Raw genomic sequence first — 22,005 nt, 5'->3', positions numbered from 1 at the left:
TAGTACCATTGCCACTCATGTGCCCCTGGGGTGATGCACCCATTCAATGTTTGAGGGGCTTCCCCACCCGACTCAGCCCCTCCATGTCCAGTAACGGAAGGATCCTAAACTGTGTTCCTTCCATGAACCCATGACACTACCTTGTTACTCCTTTTTTTTTGCACTATTTATTTATTTTTGTAATTTATTGTAATTTCATGCCTTTGCACTGTACTGCTGCCGCAAAACAACAAACTTCACGTCATCTAAGTCAGCGATAATAAATCTGATTCTGATTCCCCACAGAGCCCTTGCATTGGCTGCACCGAGCTTCAGTGCATCCCTCAGCACGTCCTCCTGCAGCCTGGACTGTGCCAGTGGGCAGCACGTTCAGGCAGTCGTTGCCGCTTTAAGAAGACAAGAGGTGGGGTGGGAGGTCGTTTACCGCTTTAAGGGCTCTCCCGGTGGAGCCAAATCTCGGCGGCTGGGGCGGAGAAAGTCTCGCGAGATTGGTCGGGTCCAAGATGGCGGCTCCGCCGGAGGAGGAGAGTCTGGAGGCGCAGCTGAGTGAGTGAGAGGCGCGACTAAACTGCAGGATAAAAGCGGGGAGACAGACACGGATTAGTGTTTAAAACACATGTGGGCTGAGGGATAAATTCCGTGCCGATTGGAGGTTAAATCCGGCACCCAGAGCCTCCTAGATTTTGCCCTGGAATATTCTGGAAGGGAATCCCGTTGAAGCATTGCAGTCGTTTTAAATCGGCTTTTAGCATTTAATTATTTTATTTTCCAATTGTGAAGGGTTTTTTATTGAAGGGTGTCCTTTATTCAGTTTGAATGTGGCGGAATAATACGGAAATGTTTTTTTGGGGGGGAGGGAGGTTGGCAGTCGAGCTGGTGATTGACAGTGGCGTTGGCCAGTCAGGTGGGGGCGGCGCGAGTGATGGGCAGGGGTGTTGGCCAATGGGTAGACGTAGGTGTGTTGGGGGGGTGGCTCCCGCCAATCACGGCGACGAGGGGGGGCGGGACGCCGTGTGCTGTGCTGGACATAGGCTAATGGCAGCTGCTGGATGTGTTTCATTGCCTTCAGCAGCTTGCTCCTCCTGTTAGCAAAATGCTTCTGGTGTCTTTAAATACAGGGACAAGCAAATTTTGCAGACAGGTAATATTCCCCAGGGTTGCCTTGTTTACATGGCAACATCTCTGACACCTGAGACATAAGCACCAACCTGGATCTCTGGGAGAAGGGCAAGGGGGGCATTGTCAAAGGGTCCTCCTGCCAGGTGACACGTCCGTCCTGTGGACATGGAAGCTCACACACTTCCATTTTGGAGAAGGCTGGGACAGTTACCCCAAGGTGTGGGATGATGTTCAACATCACTTTTTAAAAGCAGACAATTAAGGAGCAGAATTAAGCCATTTTGGCCCATCGTGTTGCCAAATGACATCATTTTGCTGTGTTGTATTATACAGTATCAGTTTACCCAGCTGGTCAGCATTTCTCTTACTGTGTCTGTGCAAACTGATAATTCCAATTTTTAAGGCACTTTTAGAGCACTTTATTGGCTGTCTCACTTGGAAAACTATCTGAATAGGATGTGATTGACACTGTATAAATGAAAGTTTTTTTTTCACTTCAATTCATCTGCTAAATGATTGTAATAAATATATATTTTATGAAAGAAAAATGAACATCAACTGGACTCAACAGTACCTGTGTTTTACTTTTTGTCTGAGTTTATGGTTTAATCAATGGGTCAGTCCTTGTCCATTTTGATGCTTCCAAGTTGACTGTCAATTATACAGCACCTGTTATGATTTCCCTTATTATACAACAGGAGTTGACATATGGGCCCTTATTTTGAATAGTTCCATTATTCTTGTATCATGTAACCATAGGGATAGTAGAAGGTGAATCAGATGGACAGCAGACATCCTCCAATTCCAAGATCTCTTGAGCTGTTTCACCTTGCAAAGTTGTGGTCATCGTTCTGCTCGATTGCTTGACTGCCATATCAGATAAATGGAATCGATTGAGCAAACTTGAAAGGCATTATCAGGGCATTGTTATCCTGTAGAATCATCGTGTTTTCAGGGCATTTGGCATTTCCCCATTCCATAATCTGTGCTGAACTAACGGAGTGCTATCTTTTTGGATGTGTATAAATTCTTCCCCCTGCCCCATAACACATTTTGGGGATGAACAGGGTATCGTGGGTTGTCCTTCCCTAAAGTAGCATCTGCAACAGAAGTATGTGGTCATATCACATGTCATATTGCACACAGCAAAATTCCTGTAGTACATCATGGGCTGTGAGGTACTTTGGAATGTTTTACACAGAGTTAGATACAGAGATATTAAAAAAGCAATTTCAGAGCTTAAGACTGAGTTGGCTGAGGATATGGCTTTAATGAAGTGAAGGAAATCACCAGTGTGGACCTGGAAGAAGTTGGACCTAGGGAAATTGGGACTACAGAGGCATTTGAAAACTGTTTTTAAATGGGTTTTTGAATGGATTTTAAACCATTAGTTCCTTAATGGTTTGTGTCACCTATGTATTGTCGATGACTGACAAGAATTCAACACTTTCTCACCACAGACATTGTATTATTCTTATTTCTAAGTTTCTGTATTAAGTAATTGTTGAACTAAAGCAATTGATTGTACTCCTGTGGCCTGTTTACAGGTCAGCTGTAATAACTGAACCTTGCTGCTGTTTTGAGATGGAAAGGAATGAATAGCTTTATTTATTTCAGTAAATGTATGAAAATATTTCAGGAGTGCAACTCCTAATGATTTATTTCCATAAAGCAGCATTCTTTAAATTATTTTAGTGTGATAGATTTGGAATATGGATGCAACCTTTGCCATTTTAACACTACCAGTACCAATTAAAAACTAGTATTTCCCTTGGGGAAAACTTGCCCTTTCCTCTTCTGGCTGGTCCTAGGCCAGGAAAAATAGTTCAAAATTTTACATGGATATCATTTTTAAAAACGTATCTGGACAGGCAGCACAAGTATAGGATTATTTCCCACTTCATATGTCCAGCAGCTAGAGTTGCTCCTTATGTACATAACTGCAGGTTGTGCCAAGCACAAATCAAAATTTTGTGTGAACCCAGTGCATTACATTTGTACCTGTGTGGCTCTCATAAAAGTTGTGGAGTTGTAATTATTTTAGGAAAATGTAAAAGATAGCATGGAAGGAAAAAATGTTTTTTCATCTGTGATGATGTCCTTACAATTTACTGACATTTCTTTCTGAAAACTATTTTACAGGACTGTATCGTGACTGGTGAATAGTGTAAAAAAAAGACTCTTAATTAGCATTCTAATGCATAGGGTAGAGTATATAAATTCTGAAGCACATTATTTTTCTATTATAACTAATACCAGTTCTTGCATTTCTGAGAGTGCAGATAACTGAGGTGATACTTTGCATTATTTAAAAGGTAAAGTTATCTATGATCAATACAACTACATTTATCTAAATCTTCTATACAAGGTGTAAGATAAGTTTTAATTTTTGCTTAAATGTCAAACCATTCAAATAACAGAAGTTCAGATATTATTGTTCACTGTTTTATTCTAATTCATTTCTGAACATGGAACTTTGGAGAGAAAGTAATTAACCCATACAGTTAAAACTGAGTTGTCCAGTTTCTATGTTCTGTTGGGGATTTAGTGAAATTTAAGGCCTGTTTTAGTTAAACATCTGTGTGTACTTTTTGTAAAAAGAATGCCTGATTACATAAGATTATGGAATTTTCCCTTTGTATCTGGGTTGGGTCTAGAGGAATATACAAGAAATGCATTGAATGTCACTCAATTCCGGGACAAAAGAAAGTGTGAGCTACCGTTGAGATATCATTACATTTACCTTTTTCTGTTCTGGCACCAGAATTGTAGGTGGAATTTTGTTTCCTAGATCTATACATCTGTTGTAAATGGATATTTCCTTCTGCAAGACACATTAGGAACACAGGTTTGATGTAATCTTCAAAAGCTCTGCATTTAAAACACCTCCTGTTTTCTCTTAGCAGTTCTGTAAATATTAGTGTTTCCATCAAAGTTAATTCGACAATTTTTAAACATTCTGCTGAATAACTATACATTAAAAGAGTGAATGCCAGTTAGCTAGACTTGAAAATAGAAACCCAAATAGTATTCTACTCATTGACATGAAAATCCTTGTGAAATCTCCCACAGCTAATCACTTCCGTATGTGAAAGTGACAGCTCAGCCTACTGGCGCAAGAGGTAAAATCCAAGGTTTTGTGTAAGTTGCTGAAGCAACTAAACCATCTGGTCCTGTTTCCCTGCCGCAGTGATATTGGCTGGGTTTTTTTCCATTTGTCCCACAGGTATCTACACATCGCAATTGTGCAACGTGCAAACCAATAATTTGCAAAATATTACACAATTAATTGTACAGAAATTGGGACTGACTAAACTTTTTTGTTTTGCTCAATTATAATTTGTCATGCACTGCCCTGTTTTTGAAAGCTATAAACTAATTTAGAAAAATAATCAGCTGTCATGTTTATTTTTAATAAATAACACCACAAAGCAGCTTTTTTAAAACCTTGATTTTATTGGTGGTAGAAATAAAAAGTTGGTCAGGCAAAGGAGGAAACTTAAATCTTGAAACTTAAATTGTATGATTCTGTATTTTTATATCTCAGCTGAGTGGTGAACTTCTGATAGTATAGCCCTCCATAAATACTGCACTGACTTATTGGCAGCACTTAACAGTTCAAGTCAGGAGTGAGATTTCACCACTTGTGTCTCAGAGCAACACTGTCAGTGATCATTGCTAATGTACATAGTGTTTCATAACCCATTCGTTTTATGAGTATTATCATCAAAAGAGAAATGGGTAGAGTAAGTCTCATTAATAACTCTGTTAGACTTTACTGCTGCTAATAAGCATGTAAAACCAAAGATAGAAATATTCAGAAATTATCTCAAAAGTTATTTAAAATATGTAGATAAGTTATTTCACATATCAAAGTTGAAAGGTATATTTTCAGCCTGTGGAACCAGTGGAAGATGCTTGACCTTCTCTTGCATTGCACTGTAACAGTTGAAGTTTGCAATAACTTAAAAATGTAGACTTTTATCATTCTGGATTTTTGCATATTTGTTAAATACTTTATAGCATTGCAGAGATCACCATTAAAGCTCCCATTGAGTGCCACTGGCAGAATAGGGACACTATTAGGTAAAACTAATTAATTCTAGGTAGCTGAAACACATTGCAATTGGCAAAATGCAGTTCATCATCAAAAATCTTGGGTATTAAAGAGCTGCTTAAAGGAGGAGAAGAAAATGATAAAGCAAAAGTTTTGGAAGGGAATTCCTTGGCTCAAGGGCTGTGGGTTCTGCCCAGAGTTGTATATTCCTGATTGTGGTTGTGAGAACCCCAGAAATGGATGTTTGTTGGATGCACTTTTACTCATTCCTTCTGGCACTTGAAAACTAGAAAGTGCATGCCACTCCTCTGCTGTTTTAGATTGTTATAATCCAGGCTCAGCACCGTTTACTATGTAACAACTTCACTATTTTTTCCTCTAGCCTTGATGAGCTATAATATAACCAGAATTGCAATGGGAAATTTTAATGGCCAAAATGTGTAAGCATTATTGTTTATAATTGGGAGAAAAGTTGGCAAAATACTTATGACAAAAAAAACTCCAAATACTGAATGAATAGTTGATATTAAAGCTGATCATATGAAAGAAAAATGTTCATTTATATTGTGTCACTCAAATCCTTCAGGTATTCTAGAGCATTGCACAGCCAACTCTGACTGCAAGGGGAGAACAATGTGTTAACCCATATGGTGTTTTGTAATGGTAGCTGTTGACTTGCTCTTCAAAACAACATGGGATCTTTTGTGTTCGTCTGTGTAGAAAGCTGAATTTCCAGTGTAGTATTTAATCCAGCACTTTCACAGAACCAGAAAGCAAAGCTCTTGGATTTAGTCATAACCTTTCATGATATCAGGATTTCTCAAAATTCTTTGCAGCCATTGAAGTACTTACGAAAAGTAGTCACTGTTGTAATGTAGGAATATTGCACTGTGCTGCATTGAAATGTCAGGGAAGGTTATATTAAGTGTTGGCAGTTGAGCAAGAACCCATGATATTTCAAGTGGAAGAGAGAATTCTGATGGTACTGAGAGATGAAGCATATTTCCAAGGTCCTTCATTTTAACTACAGATCATGGTTAATCCAGTTTGTAATGTAATGCTATTCCTGGCCTATGTGCAGTATAACCATTTCTTACCAACCCACTGGTTGCAGTGAATCATGCCTATTTAAAAGCAGAATGGCTTTTGTGTATCATGAGAAAATATTTTGCTTTAATCGTTGACATACTTTGCTGTATTATGAGCCGGATTGATTTTTCTATTCATGAAATGGATGTCTGATGCAAATTTGGAATTAAATATGCTACGTCAGAAAGACTCGCAGCTTATTGTTTTTGTATGGGAGTAGTAGTGTGCTTATTTCAGTGAAAACTCATTAAAGTGAAATGTTTTTATTTTCCTTTTTCTCCTACTGTTTCGTCTGTGCTGATGACTGACACCTAAGCAGCCGCCTTGTCCTTGCTCATTTGGCTTTGTGAGCTTCAAGATACTGAACATGAGGGGACCATTTATCAGCAGAAAAATAAGAGCCCTGCCCACCCTCAGTCACTACCCATACCTCTCAGGAGCTGCATGATTATCAAAAAAAAAGAAATTTAATTTCTCAATTCCTCCTCCACGCCCTCCAGAACAGCAGTTGAGAACAAGATCAACCTTATCACTTCAAACCACTGCCTGTTGAGACCAGCTGACCCCAGTACAAACTGCAGAACAAATTTAGGGCTATATCTTTAATAGTGCCTAAGGTCATTGTGTATCATGAAGTGCCCCATCATATGTCTAAGGCAACACAATGGAGTTGAATAGTGATAGCAGTCCTCTAGATAAGAACACGCACAATAACTGCTTGGCTACATGATCGTTATCGAAATTGCATTCTACCTCTGCCCTGATTGCTTTGAATAGCAGGAATTTTCCACTTTGACCCAGATTTCTGTTAAGTTTATAGAGCATAATTGGTGCATCCAGTTGAGAAAAATCTCAAAAAATCCCATAGTGGCCATTATCCCTGCAGGAGATTACTACCTTCTGAAAGAGCTGTTAATTTGGGCTAGAATGCAAAAAGCAATTTATAACAAATCATTGAGCCTATTTGGCCCATTGTACTTGAGCTGACGATTCCCAACATTGATTCAGATAATTGTGAAATGATAACTTTTATCATTATAGAGCTGACTTTTGAAATATGGAGACTGGGGCAGCATTTTTCCTCTGGAACCCAGGTGCTGCTGGAAATTATATGTGAAAGTGTGAGGTAAAGATAGTCTTGGACTACTGTGGGTTGCTGTCACCTCCTAAGAGGTTGAATTAATCTGCAGACATCTGGTCATTGTGAAGAATGTATCTTGGGCAGTACAGGAAGGTCTCCTGTGCCTTACTGCAAATTTATGGCTTCAGAAAATAAAAGACACAATGGAACAAAATCATCCTTCTGTGCTACAGTATTCTATCATTGAAAGATAATTTTGCAAATTGGTAAATTTACTAATCCCATTTTCAGAACTAGAGTTGGCTTGTGTCTTTCAGATTATATTTAGTGTTTAAAATAACTTTATTTTGTTGCATTCAATGCAGATAAAGCCACAAACCCCTTAAACCGAGAGCTAGAATGGGACTCGATTAAAGCATTCTGTGACCAGCTGAACAAGGAATTGGAGGGGTAGGTACCAAGGAAAAATATCCCACAGTGTGTACACTTTGAAGTGGTTGTAAAATTGTTTCTGATTGAACAGCAATAACCATTTATGCATCCAGGAAAACTGATGTTATGTTGAGGATTGTTGAATGACACCAAATTATGCAGAAATATATTACAAAGAATATAGAACAGTACAGCACAGTACGGGCCCTTCGGCCCACCATGTTGTGCTAACCTATATAAACTCTGACTACATGATCAATCTAACCCTTCCCTCCTACACAGCCCATAATTCTCCATTTTTCTTAAATCCATGTGCCGATCTAAGAGTCTTTTAAATGTCCCTATTGTATCAGCCTCGATGACCACCACCCCTGGCAGTGCGTTCCAGGCACCCATCACTCTGTGTATTGTTTAAAAAAGACATATCTCTGAAATGTCCCCTAAATTTTCCTCCACTAACCTAAACTGATGAACTCTGGTATTAGCCATTGTCATCCTGGGGGAAAAGGTGCTGGCTATCCACTCTATCTATGCCCTTCGTAGTTTTATGCACCTCTATCAAGTTGCCTCTCATCCTGCATCTCCAAAGAGAAAAGCCTGAGCTTGCTTGACCTTTCCTCATAAGACATTCTCTAATCCAGGCAGCACCCTCTCTAAAGCTTCTATGTCCTTCCTATAATGAGGTGATTGGAACTGAACACAACACTTCTAACCAAAGGTTTATAGGGCTATAACATTACTTTGCAGCTCTTGAACTCAGTCCCCCATCTAATGAAGGCCAGCACACTGTAAGCCTTCCTAACCACTGTATCAACTTGTGCAGCATCTTTGAGGGATCTGTGGACTTGGACCCCAAGATCCCTCTGTTCCTCCACACTGCTAAGAATCCTGCCATTAACCTTGTATTCCACCTTCAAGTTCATTCTTCCAAAGTGTATCACTTTTCTGGATTGAACTCCATCTGCCAGTTCTCTGCCCAACTCTGCATCCTGTCTATATCCCATTGTAACCTATGACAACCTTCTACACTATCCACAACACCTCCAACCTACATGTCATCTGCAAGTTTGCCACAGAGCAGTGGTCCCAGAACAGATCCCTGCGGAACACCATTCGTCACTGACCGCCAGGCAGAATACTCTCCATTTACAACCACCCTCTGCCTTCTGTGGGCAAGCCAGTTCTGAATCCATGCAGCCAAGTCTCCATGGATCCCATGCCTCATGACTTACTGGATGAGTCTGCCATGGGGAACCTTGTGAAATGCCTTACTAAAGTCCATATACACCACATCCACTGCTCTACCTTCATCACCTCCTCTGTCCCTAATAAGACTATCCTTCTCTAAATGCTCATAAATCCTGTCCCTAAGAATCCTCTCCAATAGTTTGCCCACCACTGACGTAAGACTCACTGGTCTATAATTTCCAGGATTATCTATTTCCTTTGTTGAACAAGGGAACAACATTTGCCATCCTCCAATCCTCTGGTACTACTCCTGTGGCCAGGGAGGACATAAATATCATCATCAACACTCCAGCAATCTCTTCCCTCACTTCCCGTAGTAACCTGGGGTATATCACATCTGGCCCCAGGGACTTACCTATCCTAATATTTTTCAGAAGTTCCAACACTACCTCTTTCTTAACCTTGACATTCCCCAGCACATTAGCCTGTTCTATGCTTGCTTCACATTTGTGAAAGTCTCTTTCCCTGGTAAACATTGAAGCAAAGTATTCATTAAGGACTTCCCCTAGCTCCTCTGCCTCCAGGCACGTTTCCCCCTTTATCCCTGAACGGTCGTACCCTCACTCTATTCATCCTCCTATTCTTCACATACGTGTAAAACGCTTTCGGGTTTTCCTTAATTCTACTCACCAAGGCCTTCTCATGTCCCCTTCTAGCTCTCCTAATTCCCTTCTTAAGCTCCTTCCTGACTACCTTACAATTCTCACGAGCCCTGCCTGTTTTGTTTTTGCTTCCTAAACCTTAAGTTTTTTTCCTCCTTCCTCTTGACTAAATGTTTTGCCTCTCGTCAACCACGGTTCCTTTACCCTACCATCCTTTCCGTCTCAATAGGACAAACCTATCCTCAACCCCCATGCAACAGCCGAAATAGCCTCCACATTTCTGTTGTGCATTTCCTTGAGAACATCTTTTCCCAACTTATACTCCCAATTTCCTGCCTGATACCATCATAATTAGAAACTTATTATTAAAAACTTCCCCATATCGCCTGCTCCTAGCCTTGACCATGGCTATGGCCTTGTCCCGGTCAGGGAGTTGCGATCACTTTCTCCAAAATGCTCGGGCACTGAGAGGTCTGTCACCTGACCAGGTTCATTGCCTAGCACTAGATCCAGTATGGCCTCTCCTCTAGTCGGCCTGTCCACATACTGTGTCAGGAATCCTTCCTGGACGCACCTAACATGTTCTGGCCCACCTAAACCTTTTGCACTAAGGAGGTGCCACTCAATATCAGGGAAGTTGAACTCTCCCATGACAACAATGCTGCTACTTTTCAACCTTTCCAAAATCTGTCGACTTGTCTGCTCTTCAGTGTCCTGGTGGCTATAGGGGGGGCTTATAGAATACTCCCAATAGATTGATTGCTCTCTTCCTGTTTCTGACTTACACCCACACCGACTCAGTAGACGATCCTTCCCCGACATCCTCCCTTTCTGCAGATGTGATACTATCCCTGATTAGCAATGCCATTCACCTCTCATCCCCCCCACCCCCCTGTTACTTCCCTCCCTATCCATTTTGAAACATCTAAATTGTGGAACATCAAGCAACCAATCCATCCTGGCCTATATTGTAGAATCGGAGGCTTGGGCAGACTGTATTTGCACAGTTAATCTAAGCCAGTTATTTTCTGGAATCTTTGGTTGTTCTGGAGGACATTTTGAGGGGATTAGGCTGCACTGTGATGAGCCTTTCTGAGCATTTCAGTGAAAGCATAGTTTCTTTAATGAGGCAAAAGATATACTGGCAGCCATGGCACGTAGTCGTTAAACTGTGGGATTTGTTTGTAAGGCTATGAGTTGAGGTAAAACAAGTTATGTAAATTGAGTTCAAGAGTCAGGAAGTTATGTTGTAGCCTTATAAAACTCTGGTTAGGCCGCATGTGGAGTATTGCATTCAATTCTGGTTGCCTCATTATAGGAAGGATATGGAGGCTTTGGAGAGGGTGCAGAGGAGGTTTACCAGGGTGCTGCCTGGATTAGAGGGCATGTACTCTAAGGAGAGGTTGGACAAAGTTGTTTACTCTGGAGTGGCAGAGACTGAGGGGAGACCTGATGGAAGTTTCTGAGATTATGAGGGGCATAGATAGATTAGACAGCTGGTTATCTTTTACCCAGGGTCGAAGTGTCAAATACTAGAGAGAGTACATTTAAGGTGAGGGGGGCAAGTTTTTTTTTACACAGAGTGGTGGGTGCCTGGAATGTGCTGCCAGGGGTGGTGGTGGAGGCCCTAGAGGTGTGTAAGAGGCTGTTAGATCAGCACATGAATATGCAGAGAATGGAGGGATATGGACGTGTGGGCAGAAGGGACTAGTTTAGTAAGCTTTTAATTACTAGTTTAATTAGTTTGGCACAACATCGTGGGCCGAAGGGCCTATTGCTGTGCTGTACTGTTCTTTGCTCTAAAGATTAGTTAGGATAGATGGTCTTAAAAACAGTGGTGCTCAAACATTTGTACTGTGGAGGCATTTTCAGTTCCAGATGACTGTGGACTGAAATTGCCACCAGGACTTCTGTGTGAATGGTGTCCTGGCACACACAAGCTGCTGGGTATTTGCAATGAAATCAAATGGCAAACAACACCACTTGACATCACTTGCACAGAATTCTGGTGTTCAAAAATGGCCCGTGAATATCACAGAGCTTGAACTTTGATGCTGGCTTTAACCAGAGGACACAGAACTATTTCAGCATTACTTAGCTGCAGCCAGAGTCCGAAGAGTCTAGATTTCTCCAAGTATGTGCCTTCCTTAAATATTTTCACTTGGTGATTGCTTCCCATCCATTTCCACCGACTAACCTCTTGGCTCTCATCTTTATTTTTCTTAACTTCTATCATCACTCCAGCCAACTCATTATCATCTCTGCAACCATCTCATCCCACCCTGCCTCCCCTACAATCCCATCCTGTGGATCTCTCTGCATAGTACACTTCCTATATCCCTAACTGTTCCTCCATAATCTCAACTCTTGATAAAAATCTTTGCATAATAGACTGTCTGAGCTTGGGAGTTTTTTTTATAGGTCAAATCATGACTTGCTGCTGGCAAAATGGGATCCTTTGAAGAATATGGGGATCAAAGTCATTAATTAGAATTATTTGCCATTCTTGATTAAAGCATTGGATTGTACATTATTGCATAGCCTGCTTCTGTTTAGGTTATTTTAATATATGTGGGGTTATTTCTTAAATGATAGAATTTTTGAACCAATGTGAACTTTTATTTTGACTTCTGCTTTACTTTTGAGGATATGCATATCCTATAAAATGGCTTCTTTCTTCCCCTCTCTCTTCCAGACCCCAACTTGCCACAAGATTTTTGGCACATAAGATCCAGTCCCCACAAGAATGGGAAGCTATTCAAGCCTTGACAGTAAGATCTATAGTCTCTTTGTCCAAAATGCCTTTGAATGTGAAATGAACTTAACAATCATCAAGATTATAGTCATTCCAGCCAGAGCCACCATAGTCTAATTATACATTCCTAAAGTTGAATACTTAAGAATTAAAAAAGCAAATTCACAAGATAGTTTTCATTTGGAGTTTTTTTTTGCAGGAGGAGAATTGTGAAAATACCTTCACATCCCATTACTATTAGTTGGGGTGAAGAATGAAAGTTGAAAGGTCTTTTGTACATGTCCCACATTTCATTGCCCTTTGCAGGGAGAACTTTGCAAAATCTATATCAGTTCATAAGAATCACTCAGCTGAGGGATTCAGTGACATTTGCTCATCACTAGTATTGTTTAAGAAGCATTTTTTTATTCTAAATATCAGTCTAAATATATTAAAGACCTACTGTGTTCTTGGCTTGTGGGATTGCTTTTCTTTGCATGTTGTTGGTAACTTATCTGCAATCAGTTGCAATTAGTTCCTGGTTGCTCACTTATCATTAATCCTTGTCACATGAGCAACTTCTTTCTGTAGCACTATAGGAAGAAGCTAAAACACAAATCAGGATTTTCCAATTAATATAATTTTTAATATTAGCAGAATATGACATTTCCAACCAGATGAAATTTTTTAATAGCAGTTCTTTTGGGGACAGGCAAGTAAAGGATCTTTTGTGCAAGTATGTCCGCTACAGGATTTGCCCTGAGCTATGATTTACAACAGATGTCCTTTCTTTGTCTCTGAGCCAGTGAAATAAATAAAACCTTCTATTTGAACCCTGTGCCCTAGCCATATAGAAGGGAAAGTGAATCCAGATTGTCATTCCTGGTTACTCTCCAGTGGCTCTTGCTTAAGACACTTGTTGCTCAAAAGGGGCAGTGTATGGCCTGGCAGCAGCATTCTCCACAACACTGAGTGAGAAAATGCATACAGGAATAATGAGATCTCCATGAAAGCATGCTCCTAGCAGAGGGTCAGGGCTGAATTTCATGGAATTCCTGTTTATTTTCCAAGTTAAGTTCCCAAGTAAATCATTTACAGTATTTTCAGTGTTAGCCTAGCTCTGGCACCATAGTTTCTGTCCCACACAAATTTAGAAGTCCCCTGCTATTACGGTTCAGAGGAGAGGAGGAAACAATATACTTGATGGTGTATAAAGAGATTAAAAATATGTTCAGATATTTTGAAGTTTGAATTTCATCCAGTGTTAATGATATTGCCCATTCTTTAACATATTTTAATTTAGGTTTTGGAGACATGTATGAAAAACTGTGGCAAAAGATTTCATAATGAAGTAGGAAAGTTCAGATTTTTGAATGAACTAATCAAAGTGGTGTCGCCCAAGGTAAGTACAACATATGGGATTCTGTAAAATTTGTACCATCCTTGCACTTAATGATGTCCAAAGAATGAGCAACCTATAGTTGACTGGCCTGCCATCTGATTTTCATTCCTTAGTAGCAGATTTTTAAGATGGAATAATATTTGCAATGGGGATGGTAATGAGTATTGTTGGGCTTGGAAACCTGCAATACTTCACAATCTTGTGCACCTTTCTTGTTGGCCAGTGTGAAGAACAATGTACTCAATGACACTGTTGAAGTTCCAGAATTTTTGGTAGGGGTGGCGTCCATAATTGCTAGATTGGCACTTGAGTGAGGAATGCAAACTGAAAATTGTAATAGAATACCCCCCCCCCACCCCAACACTACACTGTGCTTTGTCCTTTGTCTCCCCAGGTGCTGTGACAATGGATCAGTGCTGATCAGATCACCAACATTTCTTTATTGGCTGCTGGCACTCTTGGGCATATAATAAATAATATGACTAGAATGCAAGGAAATGATTCAAATGTGCTGCCCAGTGAGGGAAATTCTTTCAATTACAATCTGCAGAAACGTCAGAATATTAGTCCTGATATGCATTAGACTGCAAAAGATTCCTGGAAATAAATTTTAACAGTTGTGTTGTACTGTTAGGAAATCTGCTTCGAGCTTTGTTTGTTGTAACCGTTTTTTTTGTTTCTCATCAGTATCTTGGAACACGAGCGCCTGAGAAAGTAAAAAATAAAGTTCTAGAATTGATGTTCAGTTGGACAGTGGGTTTACCGGATGAACAAAAGATAACAGAAGCTTATTCCATGCTGAAAAAGCAAGGTTGGTTTGGTCCTTTGCTTGAACCCACAGCTGCTTCCTATGAAAATACCCTGTTCCTGAATTAAGTGACGCACAGTACCGATTTACACCTATTCCAACAGCCATTACATCAGTCCAGGACATTTTCTCAATGCATTTTGCAATAAAATGTTAAAGTGCACTAAAATTTTGGAAAATTTATTCATTCTAGTTACATGAATGATTTCAGAACCTGTGAAAGATCAAGCAAGCTGACAGTACTAACAAGAAAAATGCGAAAAACTATTATTAAGCAGGTGGTAATAGAGCACTTAGAATATAATAAAATGTTGGACAGAGTCCACATGGATTTGAAAGGGAAATCGTATTTGACAAAGGATAGTTTTTTGATGTTGTAACAAGCAGAATGGAAAAAGGGGAGCCAGTCGATGTAGTGTTGTTAAATTTTCAGAAGGCCTTTGAATAAGGTGACACATGAGATTATTGAACAAAATGATAGCACAAGGGATTGGGGATATTATACTGTCATGGACTGAGGATTTGCTGACATACAGTATACAACTAAATGGGCTAATTTCAGGTTGGGAGGCTGTGACTAGTAGGGCCCCAGTAGTTCACAAATGATATCAATAATATGGATGAGAGGTACAAGCTTTCAGATAATACACAGTTGGGTGGCAGTATGGGTTGGGAGGAGGATACAGAGAGGCTCCAGGAGGATTCAGAAAGTCATAGTGAATGGCTGAGGATGTGCAAACTGAATATAATGTGTGGGGAGAAAAAAAATGAGATCATCCACTTTAGTATATGGAAGGTACAAAGGCAGAGTTTTTTTAAAAAAAGTGAAAGATCAAAAGGTGTTAGTTCAATGGAGCGTGAATATCTTTGTCCATGAATCAAAAGTAAAATAAGTTCACCAATAAATCCTGTCTGGAATTCAGGAAAGAAAAGCTGCTTTATCCAGAGAGTGACTTGGAACATACAGTATTTACAATCTCACTCTCTCTGTTTCTCCTTTGAAATGATTGATCTCCATTTGTAGGCAGCAAGTTCCAAGTTATTGCGACTTTCTGGGTTCAAGATAAAAATAAAGTTCTTCATGGTTCCTCCCCAGCCCCATCTCCCTAAAACCATAAATGTTGTCCAAAACCTTGATTCTGTGTCAAATAGGAAAAGTTTTTTTGTCTATCGAGAACCTTTAGGTCCCTTTTGTCCTTGCAGACTCTTCAGAATTGTGCCATTGTCTATACTTCCCCTTCTGCCAAAATGCATCAAGTCACACTCTAGTTACTATGTCTCACCGTTTTCTTTCAAACTTTTTTTAATCATGTTCATGAGCCTCAGTTTTATCAACCAGCTTTTTATGTGCTATTTTGTTAAACACTTTCTTAAAATCGATCAAGTCATTTGCGGTCAGGGATGAGCTGCTTCCACTTAGTTCATTGGGTCCTCATTTAGTTGATGAGGCCACTGGTGTTCTTACAAACCCTAGCACAGGTTTGACAAATGTGCTCTTTCTTCCATTTACGCTGGGCTTCTGTGTATCCCCAACAAATGGATTCAAGGTTCTCAATGCCAACCCAAATGGTAGTTCTCCTTTTTGACCAATCATGGGCCAGGGATTCCAGGGAGTCATTCAGGTGTACTCTTTCACTGAGGCTTTGAGTCACCTTGAATTGGTTCATCTGTCTCTCTGGTAGTTTCTTGCAATGACAGAGTCAATTGAATGTAACTAGAAACTGGATGTTGGCCTGTGAGAGGATATTGAAATTTGTTGTTTATCCTGCTGGTGTATTTGGAGGAATTTGCAGAGTCAGAATTAAATAGAACTTCCTCAGTTCATGCATCAGGGTTAAGATGGTCCATGTCTCAGAAGTGTACAGGAGGGCAGGGATCACTGCTGCCCACTGGACAATGAACATCGTGCTAAGTTTGAGGTCATGATCTTCGAACACTTCATTTCTTCAGATAGCCAAAGGATGCGCTGGTGTATTAAAGGCAGTGGTGAATTTCCGTGTGTTCATTGATATGACTTCCAAGATATGGAAAGTAGTTGCGCATAGATACATAGACTCAGCAGTTCCTCCAGCATTTTGTGTGTGCATGAAAAATAGTTCATGTTTTCCAGGATCTCAGTGTGGACCTTTATTGGTAGGTAGTGTGGTAGAGCAGAGGTAGGTTGGACAGCGAGCTTCATTTTATGGATTAGAGGCCTGTTCTCTCTGACAGTTCATTAGATGAGTTGAATGATTTGGAGCTTGGCTTCTAAATGTGCGTGCTGTCTGCATACTGCAGCTTGAAGGTTGAAACTTGTGTGGCCTTGGTTCTGGTGTGAAGGTGACACAAGTTGAACGATTTTCATTGGTCCAGTAGAGTAGCTTCACTCCAGCAGGAAGCTAATGGAGGTGAGATGCAAGCTTTGTGACAAACCATTGGAAAAAAAATATAAGGGCAATGACGCGGCCATTCTTGACACTGGTCTTGTTGAGATTGGATCTGTTGTGGATCCATTGGTTAAGATCACAATTTGTATGCCATCATGTTGCAGACATAAGATGAAGATTAATTTCTGGTGACAATAAAATTTAAGAAGGGTCCTCCACATTCCCTATCAATCAATGGGGTCGTTAGCTTTTATGTGACTGGATGGGCTGGTTAATTGGTTTCCAGGCAGTATTTATATATTTGCCTTTCAGTGTGTATGAATGAGGCTTTTTGCCTTGTTGCTGGTCGTCACCAAGAGGACGAAGAGGGGTGGTTGAATTGGAAGCTCCCTTTAAGCACAAAGAATGGTCTGCAAGCAGACCTTTGTTGCCACATAATTTTACTGAAGCTTTATTTTAATTATGTCTCCAACTAAATGAATCTGTCATCCATATTTTAAAGATTTCATTGCACTGGCTCGATGACTATGTACTGATAAGTATTGAAATAATTTTTATTTTGCTTGAACAAGTTTTTCATTTGTTACAAAATAGTTTTAGCAAGTGAAAAATAAGTCTTAGTATAAAAGTGAGAAGCTAATCCATGAGAAGAGCCAGGTTGAGAAAGAAGAGGCAAAGAAAAATGTAAATTACCATTGATGATGGGTAAGAAGAACTACACTGATATTTCTAATAAGCATGAGTGACTGCTTTCTGATTTTGTTTATTCAGCATTGCTTGTGAACCTGTACTTATCATCATCATCATCATCATCATCATCATCATCATCATCATCATCCTAAGCTGCTTGAAAAGTCTTTGCCCAGGTATTGGTAGAGAGTTTGATTTTTTTTTCCCCCCATTATTCCACAGGAATTATAAAACAAGATCCCGTGTTACCTCATGAAGAACCTCTTCCTCCACCCCCGCCACGTGCAAAGAATGCTATGTTTGAAGACGAGGAAAAATCAAAGGTAATTTGTTGATTCCTGTAGCATTGTCTATGGGGAGACAAGGCCAAATGTAGATTTCGAGTGAAGTAAGCTAGGAAGGCACAGACCAGTTGTATCATTTTTCATATGTACTGCAGTGATTTTATATTTATAAAGATGAATGGCATGGGAAGCAGAGAAGTACAGTGTGTTGTAGAAGTGTGTGCAGGTATAAGGTTTTTTTAAATATATAGGCCAGCATTATGAAACTATGCTAAGAACCAAAATTTGAGGCAACCATTAGTTTTTGATTGTAAACATGTTAAATTTTATTTTATTACACAAGCTTCCAGTATTTTTGCTGCTGTTTGGGTGCTCTTTATTTTGCCTTGGAACTGAAAAGTCTATAGGTTTGTCTACAATCCATAGAGGAAGATGGGGTCATTTTATTTGATCTAAATCTTGAGATAAGAACTATTTCAAAGCTATTACCTTATCTATTTAATATTTGTTTTCTAGTAGTAAGTGCCAGATGTACAGATATTCCATGTGCCAAATTGCATAGAGGAGGGAAAAGTAGAAAATATAGCATTTTTTAACACTTTTCACAACCTTGGGACATCCAAAAGCAAGTATTTTGGAAGTGTTATATCTGATGTAATGGAGAAACATCATAATTGCAGCCCACATTCAGTCAATCAGAAAAGTATTTAGTTGATTATATTACTGTTGTAGAGGTCATTTCTAACACTAGGTGGTATTGTAAAATCACTATCTGATAGCTGGTGAGTTTGATCTTGTTTTCTGACAATAGGAAGTTGTATCTCACTTTCCTGCAGAAGGTTCTGTGTTACTTTTATCTGTGAGGAAGATGGCTTCTGAACCAGTTGTATTATTCTTAACCATATTAAGTTCTGTACTTTGGCTCCTATCGTTTATTTTTGCTATTGTATCTTTTCAGCTATTGGCAAGACTGCTAAAGAGCAGCCACCCTGAGGATCTCCGAGCTGCAAATAAGCTAATTAAGGAGATGGTCCAAGAGGTTGGTCATGGATCTCAGTTACTGAATGGAATTGTCAGCTGTTTGATTACTTAGGAGGTCTACAGTGGGCACAAATTGCAATATTAAAAAAGCAGGCCTTCATTTTGCCTCTTTGTGTCTCATGATCTGGAGATGTTAGTGCTGGGGAATCTCCTCTTGCCATTCTGTTTCACTGAGTATTTCCAGCTTTTTACTTGTTTTACTTCAGATTTCCACCATCTGCAAATTTTTGCTTTTGTGACTCTTCTGTTGAGTTGGATGAAACCAAATATCAAAACTGGATTCCAACAGACTGCAATATTGTGCCAATTTTATGACAACAACTAAAGATTTAATTTCTAAGCCCCCCCCCCCCCCCGAATCCAAGGTGGTTTTGAATACTATCCAATGGAAAACATCCCATGTCTAACCCATTGATCAAATCACTCCACACCACCCCCCCCCCCCCCCAACCTTTTATTGTAACTCTTTTGTCACATCACTAATAGTTCAGTGAAGATGTGATATCTGTATTGAAAATCTGAGCATGGTCTTTAAATCCCTAGGACCAGAAAAGAATGGAGAAGATTTCTAAAAGAGTGAATGCAATTGAAGAGGTGAACAATAACGTTAAACTTCTAAGTGAGATGCTGGAGAACTATAGTAAAGATGAAACCTCAGAGAGTAATGAAGAAATAATGAAGGTTAGTGTGTGAACAAGAACTTTGTTTTATTCACCCTATGTTAGAGGCTTTGTGTGGAAGAGTTCAAGGACAATACTTCAACCTGACCCATAGCTGTTGTGTAAAGATGAGTGTTTCCTCTGTCGATTGTGAGAGCCTTGCATGTTATGAGTTTGTAACATCTCCGCCTTGATTCTTATTGAAGTAGTCAAATCTGCCACATTTGGGGAGTCCCATTCAGAGAGGCCAAAAGATGTCTATGACACCAAAGGGTGCCCTCTTACTATTAATGGGGCAGAATTGAAGGAATTTTGTAACGGCATAATAACCGAGTATTGGGACAGTGTTTGCATGAACACACCAGTTGACTAAATTAGAAGTGGTTCTTTTCCTCTGGTGCCAGAAGTACTAAGACTTTGCATCATTACTCCTTATGATTGTGTACATTCAAATCTGCATCTGGGATAGATGAAGTTTTCTTTCTCCAGTGTGGAGTATGTGCTGTGTCTTTACTAAAGGATTGCAGTAGTAATCATGAGAACCTGTATTGCAAAAATTCTACATTTGGGGAGGGGGGGAATGTTTGAAAGTGCTGTAACGTAACCAATTGGTCCATACTCCCAGAGCCCTTAATTAGAAGGAAAAGTTCATGCCTTCTCCCTCTCCAGCAAAGATTCTTCCCCTTGCGTTGTTTCTCAGACACAACAGCTCCTATATGTGTCAAAGTGTATTGTATGCTGTTTCCATGTGCTTCTGAAAGGTGCAATTTCAGCTGATGTACTTAATCAGCTTTTTCCTTTTACACAGGAGTTGTACCAGCGATGTGAGAAAATGAGACCTACACTATTCCGATTAGCAAGTGACACTGAGGATAATGATGAGGCACTAGGTAAATTCCTAAATTAAGGTTGTTAACTTGCCTGAATGTTATTTTACATGTGCATTTTTATATAATTAATTGTGTAGCCTCTGGTTAACAAAATACCATGTGAAATGGTCATAATTCTATCACATCAAACTGCAGGGTAGTATTACAGCATGTGAATGTAAGTGATAGACTGGCTATTTACAAAAGAATAAATTGTGGATGTAAAGGGATTGCACAGGATGAATACAGCTCCTGTTGACACTAATGTGTTGAACATTGCAAGAAAAATGCATGGCATGAATGCACCAAGTTATGGAGCAGCCACCTTTGCATTTCCAATTTGTTTTTTTTGGATTTGGATGGAAAATGACATCTAGTTATGTTACAGTCTGTTATTTTACATTAGATTCTAGACTACCATTCAATTGTGTGGTAAATATGAATACAGAAGGTTAAGCAGCAGTGAGTATTGGAACAAAATCCATTTATTTACAACAGAACTTTTGTAGTTCATAAGCTTGCTTGCTTCTTCCACAGCTGAAATCCTCCAAGCAAATGACAATTTAACACAGGTCATTAACATGTATAAGAAGATAGTGAAGGGTGAAGAAATTAATGGGGTGACTGAGCTGCCGAATATTAAAGGTATGTGGTTATCTTGTGGCTGTAATTGCTATGCTTCCCATATGTGTTGGATTACATCTTCTATTAGCTCATGTGTGCAGCTCATGATATTTCCTGCATTTAGGTAGTGTCTTCTCACTTGTCAATAGTGCATTTCATGGTGCTTGAGCTTTTGGGAATGAGAGTAGTGACACTGTCATAGCCAGGTATCAACTTTTGGTGGCATTAGCTGAGGAAGAAATATTGGTCAGAACACCAAAGGAACTCCCTTCTTTACCTGGAATTTTCTGAAGTCCTGAACCAGACAAGCAGGTAGATGTCTCCTATTTTGAAGGATACTCCAGCACTGTCAGAAGATAATAAGCAGCCTTCTTTATTGGAAGCCTTGATCTGGGGTTTGAGCGCACAGTCTCAAGATTACCCATATTTCAGCACTACATTATTTCTCTAGGGAGCTTTAAGAATGGCAGCTGTATTAGAATGAGTTTTTGGAGATTTAGGTCATCAAGCATCTGTTAAATGTCAACAAATCACACTCCAATGTCAAACGGCTCCATGCATTTATGTTGTACCAACGAATCATGAAATCTATTTTGCTAAAACTACTTTTAACACAGGTATTCTAGCACATTATGCAGACAACCTTGAATTAATCAAACTCTATGTAGGGCAACAGTTAGAGCTGCAACCTCAGTATCAGGGATCCAAGTTCAGTCCTGACTTCGGGGATTTCCTTCCACATCCCAAAGATGTGCTGGTGGGTTAATTGACTGCTGTAAATTTCCCCTTTGTGTCGTTTAAAGGAAAAATAATCAAAGGGGAGTGAAAGAATAAGAGAAGGAGGATGCAGTTGATGGGATTGCTCCACTGGGAGCCAGCATGGTTGTGATGGGCTGAATA

General features: G+C 39.7%; 1 protein-coding gene across 1 annotated transcript in view; it reads left to right on the top strand.

The window, feature by feature from the left end:
• Nucleotides 1-463: 463 nt before the first annotated feature.
• The window catches only part of gga1 (golgi-associated, gamma adaptin ear containing, ARF binding protein 1), a 37,728-nt gene continuing 16,186 nt past the window's right edge, over nucleotides 464-22,005 (top strand). Inside the window, exons 1-10 of the mRNA XM_052043085.1 lie at nucleotides 464-546; nucleotides 7,712-7,796; nucleotides 12,324-12,399; nucleotides 13,666-13,764; nucleotides 14,452-14,575; nucleotides 17,851-17,951; nucleotides 18,871-18,951; nucleotides 19,497-19,634; nucleotides 20,421-20,502; nucleotides 21,019-21,126. Of these exons, the coding sequence (XP_051899045.1) occupies nucleotides 504-546; nucleotides 7,712-7,796; nucleotides 12,324-12,399; nucleotides 13,666-13,764; nucleotides 14,452-14,575; nucleotides 17,851-17,951; nucleotides 18,871-18,951; nucleotides 19,497-19,634; nucleotides 20,421-20,502; nucleotides 21,019-21,126 (937 nt within the window). The 5' untranslated portion in view covers nucleotides 464-503. The remainder of the gene's footprint in view (nucleotides 547-7,711; nucleotides 7,797-12,323; nucleotides 12,400-13,665; nucleotides 13,765-14,451; nucleotides 14,576-17,850; nucleotides 17,952-18,870; nucleotides 18,952-19,496; nucleotides 19,635-20,420; nucleotides 20,503-21,018; nucleotides 21,127-22,005) is intronic.

Source organism: Pristis pectinata, chromosome 33 (genome assembly GCF_009764475.1).
Source record: "Pristis pectinata isolate sPriPec2 chromosome 33, sPriPec2.1.pri, whole genome shotgun sequence".
In the NCBI taxonomy this organism is placed as follows: domain Eukaryota; kingdom Metazoa; phylum Chordata; class Chondrichthyes; order Rhinopristiformes; family Pristidae; genus Pristis; species Pristis pectinata.
Note: the sequence above shows the minus strand (reverse complement) of the source record. Positions and strands in the feature narration are given on the sequence as shown.